The sequence below is a fragment of the Coturnix japonica genome, chromosome Z, assembly GCF_054131305.1.
Source record: "Coturnix japonica strain WE chromosome Z, WE-NBRP24, whole genome shotgun sequence".
Lineage (NCBI taxonomy): Eukaryota > Metazoa > Chordata > Aves > Galliformes > Phasianidae > Coturnix > Coturnix japonica.
This window is the reverse complement of record NC_140702.1, coordinates 4,940,130-4,955,158: the sequence shown is the minus strand read 5'-3', so window position 1 is coordinate 4,955,158 and position 15,029 is coordinate 4,940,130. Positions and strand designations below refer to the sequence as shown.

Sequence of the window (15,029 nt, the reverse complement as noted above, 5' to 3'; positions counted from 1 at the left end):
ATTCCCTATAGGGAATCGTTTGTTTTATCTTTGGAGTGGTTCAAAGAACCATTGTGAACATGAAATTAATTGGAATGGAATAGACGCAAGATACTTTCCTCTTCTTCCACTTGTCCTCATCCTTTCTTCTCTTCCACCCCTGCTTTGCAGATTACCATATACAAATCACCAGGAAGTTGGAGGACAAGACAGTTTTGGAACGTCATTCTGTCATCCTGTCCTGTGACTTCAGGCCTTCTGCAAAGGTTGTGAAATGGTTCAAGTGCCACCCACCCATCGAGCCCTCTGAGAAGTACAAGATCAAGAGGGATAAGCATTCAGCAGAGCTCAAGATTCTGAAGCTGAAGCCCGATGATGCTGGTGTGCAGAGACTGAGGCCACGCTGACAGCTGAAGGTATGAGCAAGGCGGGTGGCCTCTTCCATGTCCTATTTCACCTCAGATTTCTCTTCTTGAGGTTGATTTCTGCCGTTCTCTCCTGCTAACTTTATAAATGTATAATCTTCATTGAGAAGATTACACAAAGATCATCTAGTCCAACCATTCTACCACATCCCAGTATGATTTATAGTAACAGTGGTAACAGTTCACCTTGTTTCCCCACAGCCCGCAATGTAGAAGTAACGAAGCAGCTGCAGGATGTGGAAATTGAAGAAGAGAGCTCTGCTGTCTTCTCCTGCGAGCTGTCCCATGATGACGAGGACGTGGAATGGTTCCTGAATGGCAACCTCCTTTACACCAACAATTACAATGACATCAAGAACGTTGGCAATTGCTGCACACTGACGATGAAGCAGGTTAAGCCTGAGGATGCTGGCACAGTGACAGTGAAGTCAGACAAGGTGTCAGAAAGCGCGCACCTGAAGGTGATAGGTGGGTCTGATCACACACCTCCTTGATGTAAGAGATGCTAAGGAGCTACAGTTCATTCTGTTGTGCAGCAATCCTGCTTCTAAAGCTCACCTCTCTGGGGTGACAAGTCATCAGGGGCTTTCTTCCAGTGGAAGGTTCCATTGCAGCAGATACCAAGGAAGGAGGATGGTTTTGGTGTCCTGCCAAAGCATTCCATTGCTTTTTATCATCATTTTACTTAACACAAGGAGAGTTACAGGAGCAGTTTCTTTTACTGCTTCAGTAACATGCAGTGTCAATGCTGTTGTCTCCAAGGATTTATGACTGAAGGAGAGATCATTCAGTATGTGGTTTGCCTCTGGAATGACTAATGACCAGGCTGTGAACAACCTGATCTAGCTGTGAATGTCCCTGTTTATTGCAGGGGAGCTGGGCTAGATGGCCTTTAAGGGTCTCTTCCAATTCTAAGGAACTCGTGCCTGAAGTGCAGAAGTGGATGAATTATACCACTTCTTCATATCCTCCCCATGATTACAGAGGAAATACAGCAAAACAACATGCATGGTCTTATTGTTGTCATGTGCTTGAATACGAAGACGTCTCTTTTTTATGGTTGAGATTTTTGTTGATATGGGTCAGTAGGAACTCACATTGTTTAGCTTTCTCAATAGGCGATCGTGGGAATCCTGGTCTCCATCATCTGGTACCACCGTGGATTCATCTACATCAGGCACGACTGAAAGAATTAAAACACAAAACAACCACCAAGGTGAACCCTTCCAAAAGGGGGAAAGTTCCATTTGCTGCAAGCCACCGAGGTAACCAATAGAGGGGCCCTGATCCCCCTTGTGCCATCAGGATGCTCTGGCGCGGTATGTGCCTCAAACTCAAAGCTCCTTCCCACCTCCCAAGGAAAAGCAAAGCAGCCCAAGCATCTCCAGCAAAGCTGCCCAGCAGACAGCAGGGAATGCAAACAGCTTCTGGCTGCTCCCCTGCACTCCTGTCCTAAGTAAGTGACCATACGGGGACTGGCTGGGAAATCAGTGCATGACACACGTGAGTGTGCACAGGGTTGTGCAAAGCAGTGGGGATCCGTGTGTGTGTGTGTGTATGTGTTTGTGTGTGTATTTGTGCATGGATGGTGATACACACACATTTGTGTCCATGAGTGTATAAACCAGTGGTGTTGCTCAGGTGTGTGTAGGTCTGTGGGTATGTGTGCAAGGACGAGCATGCACATATATGTGTGTGCACAGGGGTGTGCAGAGTGTTGGAGCTGCACAAGGACATTGTGGTACCGGTGTGTGCGTGCACTTTGGGAGTGAAAGGAAGGGGTTACACATGTGTCTGTATGTGTGTGCACAGGGCTGCACTAAGGGATGTGGTTGTGTGAGTGTGTGTGAGCACATGGATAGTGCATGGATGCGGTGGCACAAATGTATGCTTGCACATGGGTGTGCTGAGGAGTTGGGTTGCACACAGGTGCACACAAAGGGATATTTGTGGAAGGTGTAGGCACGTAGGTGTTCCCAGGGATGGTTTGCACATGTCTGTGAATGCAAAGGAGGGCACACAATGCAGAGTGTGCATGGGGGTGTGCAAAGCAGGCAGGGTGGCACACGGGTGTGCATGTGCACGTGGATAGGGGAATGCGGGGGATACAGGTTGACCTGTGCTGAGGTGAGTGGGGGCTCACGGTGTTGCTCAGTGGTAGATTTGTTCACACTGAGTGCTAACAGGAAACTCACACACCCTTTTTGTTTCAGCTGTGCCAGCGCTGTGATCCCTTGCTGCAGGGATGGGGTGTTGGAAGGATGGTCTGCGTGCTGAGCTCCCATCTCTTGCAGGAATCAAGTGTAGAGCAAAAGGGATGTTTGGGCCAGGTGACCGCAAGAAGGCTGGCTGCTTTGGATGGTGGCAGCTGATGGAAACAGGTGTTGTTGTGACCATTCAGCTTTTAACAGAAGTCAGGGGTCATGCAGCAAGAGCGACTAGGTTCTCAAATGGCTTCAGACGTGCACACCGAGTACATCTGTCCTGCCGTGCCATCTCTGCTTCTTTTTATGCTGGCATTGTTATGACCACGTGTTGGGCCTGTTTGCTTGTAGAAGGAGGAATGTTAGGTGCAGTTCTCACTGAGAACTTGTGATAGGATTTCTGTGTAATTTGAATCATGAGTGTTAGCACAGTGAGTTGAAGGAGGGCCCCGGAAGCAAATTTGGTGCTGTTGAAGCTCTGTGCGATGAGCAGGTGGGAGGTAACACGTGCTGGCAGGTGTGGAAACAACTTTGGGATTGAGGTGTGGAGGAAAGGTAAGGTGATGAAGGAGCTGATGGCAAAGAGTTTCCTGAGGAGGCTTGGTGCTTGCTTGGCGTTGGATCTGATCAACTTCTTGTGTGCTGGTGTCCATCTGGTGTTTGTGGAGTAGTTTTCATCCCAGGGTCTGTCTGGTAGGACTGGGGCTTGAGCCAGGCCAGGGCGAATCCAGTGTGCTTTACTCTCGTTCTTAGTGCTTGTTTTTGCTCAGGAGGGCCGGTGGCAATCCTCACGGAGCAAGGCCTGCAAATGGGGTTTGTGGAGGAAGGTCCTGCAGGCCTTGTGTGACACCCATGGAGCTGCAGCGAGGCTGCATCTTTGTAAAACAAGGGAAATGCACAGAGATCTGAAGGTGGGTTGTCGTCTCAAGTGATGCCGGAGGGGATGTGCGTGCTCCTTTACATATGCGTTGTCTGCCTGCTGTAGGTGGGTTGGCTTAGAAAGCTGGTACCGTGTTTCTGTTGTCGGGAGAAGCAAATATCAAGTCTTCTCTCTACTGAAAGATTTAACAAAAGAGCCTCTCCTTGCTTCTTAGCGTATGAATCACAGAATCATAGAATCGCGAGGGTTGGGAAAGACCTAAAAGATCATCCAGTCCAACCGTTCTCCTATTACCACTAGCTCCCAATAAATCACGTCCCTCAACACAACATCCAGTCATTCCTTGAACACCCCCAGGGTGGGTGACTCCACCACCTCCCTGGGCAGTCCATTCCAGTGCCTGGACACCCTTTCTGAGAAGTAATATTTCCTAATGTCCAGCCTGAACCTCTCCTGCTGCAGCTTAAAACCATTCCCTCTAGTTCTATCAATAATGACACGAGAGAAGAGGCCGACCCCCAGCTCACTGCAACCTCCCTTCAGGAAGTTATAGAGAGCAATGAGGTCTCCCCTGAGCCATCTCTTCTCCAGGCTGGACATTCCCATCTCCTGCAGCCTCTCCTCATATGGCCCCATTGTGCTCCAGACCCCTCACCAGCTTTGTTGCCCTTCTTTGAACACGTTCCAATGCCTCAGTGTCTTTTTTGCAGTGAGGGGCCACAAACTGGACACAGAATTCGAGTTGTGGCCTCACCAGTGCTGAGTACAGGGGGACAGTCACCTCTCTGCTCCTGCTGGCGTCACTGTTTCTGATGCAAAATGTATGTAAGTGTCACATGTGTGACATCCTTTTTGATGGAGTTCTGTGACTGGAGTTCAATGGATTTGAGAGCTGACTTGAAGCCTGTGGGCATCACCCAGGAGTTGGGGTGAGAGGATGAGGCATAGGAACAGGAACCTCTTTGGTCGTTCTTAACTCCCAACTTTTAGGTCAGGAATCTCTGTGTGTTTATCATGTAAAGAACAGAGTCATTGTGCAGCCTGTGAATGAATTGATTCACGCCTGCTGATTGGTGCTGTTCTCTACAGGGAGCTGCAATGGAAATGGACACTTGTGGTCCACTGTCCAGCCCCCTCCCGTGCTGGATTTTCTGGGCTTTGAGACACGTCTTCCAGATTCACTTTGTTTTATTTCTGATGTGTTGACCTGTTGAGCTCCAGCCCCAAATGAGGATTCAAGTACTACCACAGCAGTCCATTGGGACTGTAGTATTTCTTGCTAAACAGAATTCGTGTGCACCCGTGTCTTTCGTCTGCACAAAGGATCTTGTAATCATCTCTGTCTGTGTTTCTTTTAGACCCAGAGATGGAGCAGAGAGGAACACAGACTTGGGTGGATCTTCATTCAGGAGCAGGGACACGTCATGCTCATCTGAGGTGTCTGGCTGACAGCAAGAGCAGAGAGGTAAGTTTCATAGGGTCGCGTGCACATTTTATTTTATTTTTAATTCATGATGCATAGAGGCGTTCCCCAGACAAAGTGAGCATTTCTCAACTGGACTTTCTAGAAATGAGCTAGGCAGTGAAAATGGGTTTGTAGCATTCCTAAGAGCCCCGCAAGAGAATGCTGAGAGTTAATCTGGCACCCTCCTTTGGAAACGTCCGTTGTCTGTCAGCTCTTCAGCTGTGCCCTAACACCTCCCATTGCGCTGCCACACCAGGATAGAATTCCAAGCCCACACTGAGTCCTGGAATGTTGTGGTGCCGTGTTGGAATCAGATGTGACCACGTGGTCTTGGCTCCCCGCCTTGTGGGGGGTCATGGTGGACCAGGCTGTTGGCCGTTGGTGATGTCATAAGCGGCTGGAATGAGGGGAGGAGCGGTGCGTTCTGTGTTCCTTTGTGGGTGAGCTAGTGGTCGGAGTGGTTGTTGACTTGTTGTTCTTGTGCCTTTAGTGTCGTTAGTTAGTGTCGTTAGTTAGTTAGTGTTGTTAGTTAGTGTTGTTAGTTAGTTAGTGTTGTTAGTTAGTTAGTGTTGTTTGTTAGTGTTGTTAGTTAGTTAGTGTTGTTTGTTAGTTAGTGTTGTTTGTTAGTGTTGTTAGTTAGTGTCGTTAGTTAGTTAGTGCCGTTAGTTAGTTAGTTAGTTAGTTAGTTAGTTAGTTAGTTAGTTAGTTAGTGACTTTATTGCCTTTTTCTTCACACCGTCGTGCGCAGCAGCTTGTAGGTAAGCTGAACCAGCATGGGATGGATGGGTGGGCAGTGAGGTGTTGAGAACTGCTGGCTGTCGGAGCTCACAGCACCGTATTGCTTACTCTTGACCATGAGACGTAATTTTCCCTCAGTACACACGTTCCAAAGGGGGTATCTGTAAAGTTGGCACCTGTCCCGTGCTTCTTCCATTGTCTTCTTTGCTCAATTTTGGAAGCATTATAAAGTTGCTGGGTGGACAGGCATCACGTAGCCTGAGACTCAGCTTGTCTTGCAGCAAGTGGATGGGACGGTTGTGCTGTGTGTGTTATTCCATGGATGTCTTAGCCCTGCTCACTGACCTGCTCTTTCTCTCTCCTCTCCTCACCCTCCGCCCACTGCCTCGGTGCAGCTTTAGCTCTCATTCCATCTGAGCAAAGCGACAAGGAACTGCTGCAGATTGCTTGAGGTGATCTCACTGCCAGGTACGTGCCATGATTTGTCCCCCCCCATGGTTTTGCCACAGGGTATGCGCGGGTAGATCTGAGGAAGTCTGTCCATACTGTGCTGTGTGAATAGAGAAAACAGAAGTGTGTTTCTGCTCTGTTCCAGCTGTTCACACTTGCTGTGATGGGTGTCGCGTGCAGTGGGATCAGCCGTGAGCCTGAGGTGGCGGCGACGGAGGTACAGTATGAAGCTCTGGCTGGTCTTTGTTCCCTGTGTTGAGCCATTAGAAGGAGCTGCAGATGTACTCTCTTGCAGTAAAGAATGGGCCCAAAAGGGCCTGGCCAACTTTCTGCGCCAGTGCCATTGCTGATTAGTCTGTGTTGAGAGAGATGCATCTTTGCATGGCCTGGCAATGCACGCCAAAAAGAGAAACGATTGTTGAGATGTGCAGCTCCTTCTGAAGTGCTCCTGATAAGGACGGAGTGTATTTGCTGCAGCTTTCTCTGCAGATGTGCTCCTCACCTTGAAATCCTCCTGGTTTGTCCTCAGCTCCTGACCACGGCCTGTTCTCTGTTTTGCAGGCTGATAACATGCGGGAGCCGCAGCTGGTGCGTGCTGTGTCATCTTTAAACGTACCAGCGATTGCGGCGGCCCATGTTATTAGGAGCCACGTCGCCCAGGGGCCGGGTGAGCTCTCTCTGGAGGTAAGCAGTTCCAGGCGTTCCTTGTTGTCATGCATGGGAAAGTAGTAGAAGTTGTGAACGCAGCAGGAATAGTCTCAGACACCTTTAGTATATCTTGCGAGATGAAGCTTCGAAGGTTCTGTTGCAGCTTAGACTTTTTCTGGGTTGGGAGGAGTTTGCTGTCAGGCTTGAGGGTATTCTGCAGCACACAAGAAGGCAGTTATTTGAGCTGTTCTTTCCTGCCAGCTGTGCTGAAGCTGGGATTGATGTTTCATCTTTTGCAGGTTGGAGACATCGTGTGCATTGTTGATATGCCACCAAAGGAGATGAGCCCCTGGTGGAGAGGCAAGCGTGGCTTTGAGGTAGGCACACGCTTTCGACTATAATTTCAACTTCAGCAGAATCGGGAATCTCAAGTTGGAGCTGCTCTGCCTGCACAGGATGGCTTCTTGCCATGAACAGTTGCCCTGTGCCGATGTCAGAGGACCATCCCTTTGGCTCTGGGCTTGCGCTAATGCCCACCTGTCTTTTTGTTCTTATTACAGGTTGGTTTTTTCCCTGGTGAGTGCGTGGAACTCATCAGGGGAAAACTTCCTGAGTCACTGGTCAATTCCTTGCCAATGCCAGGTACGTATTTTACATTTGACAAAGCGGGTTAGTATAATAGGGTCAGAATGTGGCTTTCAGGGGGTATGTAAATGCCCAAGTTCAGCAAGCTTAGCAAGAGAACTTCATTAAGCTCCTTGGGCACCTCCAGGGATGAGGAAAATCCGTTCTTGTGTGTCCTTGTTGGGAACGTAATTCCTGTTGTTACGTGCTCTGTCGAATGTATTGCACTCAGCCACATCCAACTGAGCCAAGCCTGAAATGAACTGGTTTCTTTGTTTTGTTGCTCAGTGGCAAGGAAACGGGGCAAACTCATCACCCGCCTTCGTTCCCTGGTGAAGGCCCAGCCCAGGAGAGCAAAGCAGCCGGAACCAACGACATTCTCTGGATCCATGTCCTTGCTTGACATCGTTGAGAGGTATTTAGCCAGCAGGACTTGAGGGCTGAGCTGTAGGAATGGAAGCATCCTCTGCTGTTTGAAACAGAGCGCTTTTCTAAGCTGTGTTTCAGCAGAAAGCAGGCAATGCCGGGAACAGGCAGCAATTGGCAAGGGCTCAGTGCAGCTCTTCCCTCACCCTGCACCACGACTGACAGCATGCTCTGTTTTCTCTGCAGAATGAGTTCTCCCAGTAAGAGGGCAGAGTCAGCAGCTGCCAGTTGGCGTTCCTGCTTCTGCCTGGGCAAACCATCCCCTGTGGCCAAACGCCAACTGCAGAGCAGTGCCAGGGAGCCCTCTGAAGTAGAAGTCTTGGTTCTGGCAGGTAAGGGTGCAGATCCAGCTTTCAAAACACTGCTTGTCAGAAACACAGGTAGAATTCATGCTTTCAGTGGGCTTGTACTTCCTTCTGGCGTTCAAGCCCATGCCTGACATCTTTGGTTGACCCCTGTCTTTCCCAAATGAGTCTCTTGTCAACACAAGAGCTGGGCCTGCACGAGGATAGCTTTCAAGACAGTGACAGTGTTGCTAGAAGCTTATTGGCTTCTGCCCACCACCACTACATAGCCAAATGTCAAGAACCTCTTAATGGTTCATCTTGTGAACGTTCGACACTAACCGTTGTGCATCTACTCCTTCCTAGGTGACCCGAGCCCTTGTATATCCCCAAGACGCAGGGCATGTTACGATCATGCATCCAGTGATTCCATCAATGAAGAGCTGTTGAGAAGCACAGGATGCTGCAGTTCTGATGAAAGCCTTCCATATAACATCAGTTATGCAGAGAAGAATGTCATCGTTGTTGAAGCCCTCATTCATCCCATCCCTCCAGAAGCTCCTGACCTGAGCCTACCAGATGCCACAGTTACAAGCCTGGACTGTGGCCTGGTGCCTTTCCAGGACAGCCCAGCCCATGCGCAGCCCGACTGCCTTGACAGCAACACCTCCAAGCAGGACCAGGACAGCGTTACTGAAGAGCAGCCGAGCCTCTTGGAGGGGGACTTGGAGTCAGGCCTCCAGTCCCAGGCACCAGGCAGCAGCTCAAGCTCTGAGCCACTTTCCCCTTAACATCAGAGGACGTGTCCCATCTTTACCCCAGACCTTTCATTCCGTCCTTTCTCCTATTGAATAAAGGCACGCTCGTGCTCAATCAACGCCTTGACTGCATTCCGAGTTTTCATTCACAAAGACTGGGATGAATGCAAGAAACAGCAAGGCAGCTCGGCTTGCAACGCTCTGGCTGTGGGGTGCGTGCAGGGACACTGTAACCATACAGGGAAAGGCTTCCACTGCTTCCTCAAGCTGTAGTCCAGCCCTGCTACTGCTCTGTGGCACAAAGCCCTGAGGGATGTTCCATATTGTTAACCTAAGTGAAGCCAGCTTCATGCACTGTGTTTTGTTGTTGCTGGGTGAGAGGGGGATGCACGTTGGTGAGAAGATGAGCATTGCTGGATCTGCCACGAGTGTCCCTTCTGCCTCTAAGAATATGTCCTAAGTAGGATGTGAACACTGCTGGCACTTCCTCATTGCACGTGCTTGGAGGATCTTCAGTTCTTGCACATTCAGGATGTCTGTCAGTGACTACAAGGAAATTCTCAAGTACTAGGAATTCCATGAAACAGTTGGAACGGGTAAGTGTCATCTTTGTACAGAAACAGCACGCCTAACAGTCTGTCTCACCACTCTAGAATTAATCTGAGAATAGATTGACAGCTCTTGTCAGTTCTCTAAGTCAGGTTTCATTTGTATAAACTTGAAATGGAATTTCTGAAACCAGTTGGAAATTGATGGTGCTGATTACCTCTTCATCTAATTAAAACATTATGCACTTTCTGTTGGGAGAGAAAGTTACAGTACTCCACTCCAATCCAGTGGATTGCAGGAGAGAATTGAAGGGGGAAAAAAAAACACGAAGTAGAACTCATGGGTTGAGATAGAATTATTTACTGAGATAGAGAAAAGGATAATAGTTATGATGAATGCAAAAGCAATTGCTCGCCACCTACCAATCAGTGTCCAGTTAGCCTCCTAGTAGTGGAAGAGATTTTCATGAAGTTCTACCCCGTTCAAAACTCCTTCCACAATATGTCATATAGTATGGAATATCCTTTGGCCAGCTTAAGTCAGCTGTCCTAGTTCTGTTCCTTCTCACTTCCTTGGGCTCTCAGCTGAGATTGACTGTGGCTCTGTACAACGCTGCCTGGCAGCAGCTGTAAGCATCACTGCGCTATCTCCATTGTTTCTCTAGAATGAAAACGTAGTATTAAATCAGACACTGAAGAAAATAATTCAGTCCCAGCTGAAACTCAGACAATAACTTGTGCTTAGGATTGTTTCCCTACAGGAAATGTTAGATAATTACTGCTACTTGGTACTGTGTCCTGTAGCTGAGCTGGATTTTGTTATCCTTGAAGAAGTATCTTCCTCTGAAAGGGGAGTAAAACATGATGCTCCTAATGAGCGGAGCAGAGACACAGATCTGATCTGAGTGTTGGTTTCATATTTTTGTGATGCTCTTTGCTGCAGTTTGTATCTAGAGAGAAGCCCTTGTGGTGTCAGTCTGTTGTGTAACCTGCTCTAGTTTTGTGCCTCAAGGAAGAGTGATCCTTTAAACAAATGGTGGCTGTACAGAGGGTATGGGGTGAGATGCATTCCTCTGGCCCCATCCAATGGATTTTCTGTCACTGAAGACTTGAAGCACAGGTTAGGTACTGGAAGGCTTGAATATTTCCTCACCAATAGGTTAGAGCTTGGCATTTTGTAAGCTGCTGGTATCTCGGAGTAAAGCAAATAATTACAGCACGAGCATTTTCCTAGGCATCTTATGAAATCCCTCTATCTAAGGCTACTGGAAGGCACTCTGAACAAAGATCATTCTCCCCAGCTTCTCTTCTCTGAGTGGGAGCTTCAGCCCCCTGCACAAGCTGGAGGTCATCCACAGAGTTTGTTTCAGGTTGTTATCCTTCCTGGCCAAAAACCAGATACAGTATTGTAGATGTGGTGCAATGAGTGTTGAAGCAGGAATGACTTGTCCTGGTCTGGTTGTGCTGCTTTTTAATGCAGCTGATGATCTTGTTGTACTTCTTTTCTGTCAGAGCACACTGCTGGCTTGCATTCAGCCTGTGGTCTCTCACCACTTGTCCTCCTAGTCCCCAGGTCCTTTCCAACAGATACAAGCTAGTATTTCCCACCTGGGATACTGGAAGATGGGAACTTGTCAGCAGTCAGTGAAGATCTCTGAGACAGCGAGAGCGAGCGAGCTTTGAGTAGACTGGGAACCACTGTCCACAGCAGGAAATAAGAGAAGAGAAAAGATGTTTCCTTGGGCACTTGGGTGGAAATCATTCCTGACTGCTTTCTCATCCACCAGGAAAATCTGCTGATTGACAATTTGAAGCTGATAGACTTTGGACTCTGTGCAAAGCCAGAGTTAAGAGGATGTGTTAAATCAAATACAATGTGCCCCCAAGTAATGCATGTTTGAGCACCGTATGCAACAGGGGCTTGTCCAAACAAACACCCTAAAATCAAGCTGTTTTTGTGGCTGACATGTCATTGCATCTTGTTTGGAATGGCCTGAACTGTGTGAGAGTGGTTAACAGATTGCTCAGAAGCACAGGTAGATTATTTTCTCTAGCTAGACTCCCTGTTTTCATAGTCTAAGCTGTAGATAATCTTGTAGGTATATCACCTGTGTTATGCAAGGGTCTGTAATAGGAGCATGGGGTTGGTGTGCCTAAGGAACCTTCTAAGGATCTGTATGTAGGATGAGATTGTGGATAGAATAAAATGACTTTTGCAGGTGACGTACAAATCCTGTGATTGCATATGCTTGAACTGAATTGTTTCTTGATCTTCAAACTGATTTCCAGAAGCCTTTATTAACATGTAAGATGGGTGCTGGTAAGAAAGAATGGGAAGACTGCCTTACTGATTCCAAGAGAATTATTTATCATCAAATGATTTTTCCTGGCCAAAGTTAGAGCCTCTCACAGGTAATCGAGACCAACAGGCTGTTGTTGCACAATCAACAGGCACAATCGAGATGATCAGCTGAGGAAAATAAAGCATCATGCCAAGGGAACTAGATAAGTGAGCAGCTTGAGATCTGCACATTCATGTGATGCTCATGGTCTTAGACAATATTTGCTTAGTGAGGTCACATTGAATGAAAGCAAAATCTAAGATGAATGAAAATATACACAGGAGAAGAAGCCTCTGAGGCTTCTGAAGTGTTATGACCAGAAGACATAAACTCTGTTAAAGCAAACGTTTCTCTCTCTTTTTTGTGTTCTTCCAGGGAGGCCTTGATTACCGCCTGAACACATGCTGTGGAAGCCCAGCTTATGCAGCACCAGAGCTAATCCAGGGCAAAGCGTCTATTGGCTCAGAGGGATGTAGAGCGGTGTTTGTTTCCCCCTCTTTCCCTTCCCTCTCCACAGAGCATTTCAAGGCAGTGGAGCTCAGGTAGGCTCTCTTGGTTTCCCTTCTGAATTCTGCTAGGTTGCATTGCTTGGTAGCTCTCAGAAGCTGTCAGTGGCCACAGACTAGAAAAGTGCAATTGGTCTCAGTTCACACAGCTGGCTGGTTTGTCTCTGGCTAATCCTGAACTGCCTCAAGCGACTGCTTTGGGGCTCTACAGAACAGCAGCTTCAGAGATCTCTTTCTATTACTAAGTTTTTGAAAGAGCAATTTGCTGTGTTCTAATTATCCATCATTTTTGTGCAGTCTTTTTTGTCAGACTTCTCCTTAGATTCCATGTTGTATGTGAAGATTAATTTGCATTGTGATTTATAATGTACTAAAAATTGAGAGATGTCTGGAATTTTGCAACCCACTACTTGCAGTTGTTAATCTGTCCAAACTGGTCTGGTTTGCAATGCCCTCATCCTTCTTGAATCGCTCTGCTGTTAAAGGCGGAGCAATTCCTACAAGTGCCATGGCCCCACTGTTGTTCTAATTCTTGTTTCTTTGTTTTCCACACACTGCTTTTCAAGCCTCCTTTTTCTTTACAGTCCAAGTGAGAATTGCACTGTGAGGTGTCTGAACCTTGTTGTGCCTCTACATAAAGAGAACAGCAGCAAAGCCTGACAGGTGACTGTGCTGACAGCTCTCGTAGCCAGTAACACGTAACTGTGCTAAATCCCTTGTGACGGCTTTGATTTCATTTTTGCCAGTGAAATCCTTGTAAAAGGAACTGCAGCAGTGTGATGAGCTAAGGTGAAGATGCTGGTTTCAGTAGTGCTCTAAGCTGAGCGGAAGGGCAATTGAATGAGGGTTATATGCTTTCTCTGGGACGATAAGGTTTTTTTTCCTGAGGGAAAGAGCCAGCTTTTCATGGGCTATATGTGGGCTTTGGCAAGGGCAGACAATCCAGTCTGTCAGGAAGCCATTTGAGGTGCTTCAGGTTTGTAAGCTTGTCTTTTTGTTTTTCAGGCGGATATTTGGAGCATGGGTGTAGTGCTGTATGCTCTGCTGTGTGGGTTTTCCCTTTGGATGATGACAATATGTGATGAAAACACAGGAACCCACCAGCAATTTGCAATGATGCACGTTGTGCTTCCATCAATGGAGTGCAGTTAGGATGTATGAGTCACTGCACTTCCAAGGACAGCCTTCCCCATGACAGCAATGATGGAGAGAAGGAGGTCTGACCTCTTCAGTTTTGGGCCCTTCCATGAGAGAAAACCTTGCGGTTCTGGAACGTCTTCATCTACGAAGGTAGTGAGGGGTTTGGAGCAAAGACCTTATGAGGAGCGGCTGATGGAGCTAGGATTGTTCAGCTTGGAGAAGAGGAGACTCAGGGGAGACCTTATAACTCTCTATAACTTCCTGAAGGGAGGTTGTAGTGAGCTGGGGTTTGGCCTCTTCTCTTGTGTAATCACTGATAGAACTAGAGGGAAAGGTTTTATGCTGCGCCAGGGAAAATTCAGGCTGGACATTGCGAAACATTACTTGTCGGAAAGGGTATTCAGGCATTGGAATGCACTGCCCAGGAAGGTGGTGGAGTCACCGATCATGGCAGTGTTCAAGAAACGTTTGGATGTGGTGCTGAGGAATATGATTAAGCCGGGAAGTATTGGTAATGGTTGGACCAGATGATTTTGTAGGTCTTTTCCAACCTTGATAATTCTGTGATTCTGAGCTGAGAAGCATGTCTTGCTCAAGTCCTGCTTCCAAGCTTAACCACCTACAATGAAGTAGATGTCAATTTTCTGGTGTCCTTCAATTCCATGTCCGCATTTTCCAAAATAAGGAGGTAACCAGCTACAGTGAAGTGAGCAATTTCAGTGCCTATTTCTGATGGTGGCAATGACTTCAGAGGTCACACTTAACTGATAGTGCCTGTTTCCATTCTGACAAAGGATGTAGTTGCAGCTGACTTCCCGAGGCTGCCATACGTGGTGGTGATGCAGCTTTGGGCTTGTGCGTTTGCATGACTCCCACCTTTCCTTTCTGTGTCTTGCAGGTCAGCTGGTGCTGGAAGCGGCCGGTATCTGAGTAGGAATGAAGGTGAGTGCAGGAGCAGCTGCTGAGGGGAGGAAGGAAGTCCATGCTAATGAGCTCTGAAGCATCTGCGGGTTCGGAATCAGAAGAAGCAGAAGTGATGCAGGGGGCTCCCCAGCAGGAAGCTGTCTGATCCAAGTGCTTGCTGAGAGTTTGGAAGCCCAAACCCTTATGGTCTCTGTAAGGGTGGCTAATATAAAGATGTTAACCAAGATGGTGGTAAATAGTCAAAGGTTGTTAGCAAAGGAAAACTCACCAATGTCGATGTTTTGACCAGAAAGCTGAGGCAGTCTCAACTGGGGAGCAATCTCCAAGAGGTGCTGCCTCAGTGGTGGTCAGCCTTTAAATGAGGTCTCAGAGGAGGTGGAGTCGAGATCCACCCCTTCCAGGAGCACAGCTAGATTACTCTCACCTGTGCTCCCGCAGCTGACCCAACACTTGCCTCAGCTGATTAATCAGAGGTTCAAGCTGTGATTTCCCATACAGTCTCTAAGTTGAAGGCAGCATCTCCTTGATCTGATGGTGGTGTGCCTGAGTGAGGGAGTGATCCAAGCTGGATGCAGAAGAGTCATCTTAATTTCTCTGCTATTTTACTTCAGATGACACCTATTGGGTGTTGGTTTCTTAAAATTTGGATCTAGGAGGTGGCCTCTCCCTTTGCTTCTGGTGAAAGCAC

General features: G+C 47.7%; 1 protein-coding gene and 2 long non-coding RNA genes across 4 annotated transcripts; all 3 read left to right on the top strand.

The window, feature by feature from the left end:
• Nucleotides 1-154: 154 nt before the first annotated feature.
• LOC146753661 (uncharacterized) lies at nt 155-1,957 on the top strand. The gene is made up of 3 exons (XR_014940088.1): nt 155-395; nt 606-872; nt 1,523-1,957. It is a non-coding gene; the product is annotated as an uncharacterized LOC146753661 (long non-coding RNA).
• An 88-nt stretch (nt 1,958-2,045) lies between these two features.
• Nucleotides 2,046-6,359, top strand: LOC146753660 (uncharacterized). Of its 2 annotated transcripts, XR_014940087.1 has the most exons (4): nt 2,046-3,519; nt 4,847-4,953; nt 6,087-6,159; nt 6,287-6,359. It is a non-coding gene; the product is annotated as an uncharacterized LOC146753660 (long non-coding RNA). The 2 variants fall into 2 exon arrangements; XR_014940086.1 differs by having other exon boundaries at nt 2,046-4,953.
• A 347-nt stretch (nt 6,360-6,706) lies between these two features.
• Nucleotides 6,707-9,000, top strand: LOC146753659 (uncharacterized). Its single transcript, XM_085528468.1, has 6 exons — nt 6,707-6,825; nt 7,089-7,166; nt 7,350-7,431; nt 7,702-7,828; nt 8,026-8,171; nt 8,490-9,000. Exons 1-6 carry the CDS (start codon nt 6,712-6,714, stop codon nt 8,912-8,914), a joined length of 972 nt encoding a protein of 323 aa, XP_085384594.1. The 5' UTR covers nt 6,707-6,711; the 3' UTR covers nt 8,915-9,000.
• The last annotated feature ends 6,029 nt before the right edge of the window (nt 9,001-15,029 follow it).

Excerpts from the sequence above, each read along its gene's own strand:
- LOC146753659 (XM_085528468.1), top strand. The coding sequence starts at position 6,712 with ATGCGGGAGCCGCAGCTGGTGCGTGCTGTGTCATCTTTAAACGTACCA. Across the intron at positions 6,826-7,088 it reads CGGGTGAGCTCTCTCTGGAG|GTTGGAGACATCGTGTGCAT; the intron begins GTAAGCAGTTCC and ends CATCTTTTGCAG. Across the intron at positions 8,172-8,489 it reads AGAAGTCTTGGTTCTGGCAG|GTGACCCGAGCCCTTGTATA; the intron begins GTAAGGGTGCAG and ends ACTCCTTCCTAG.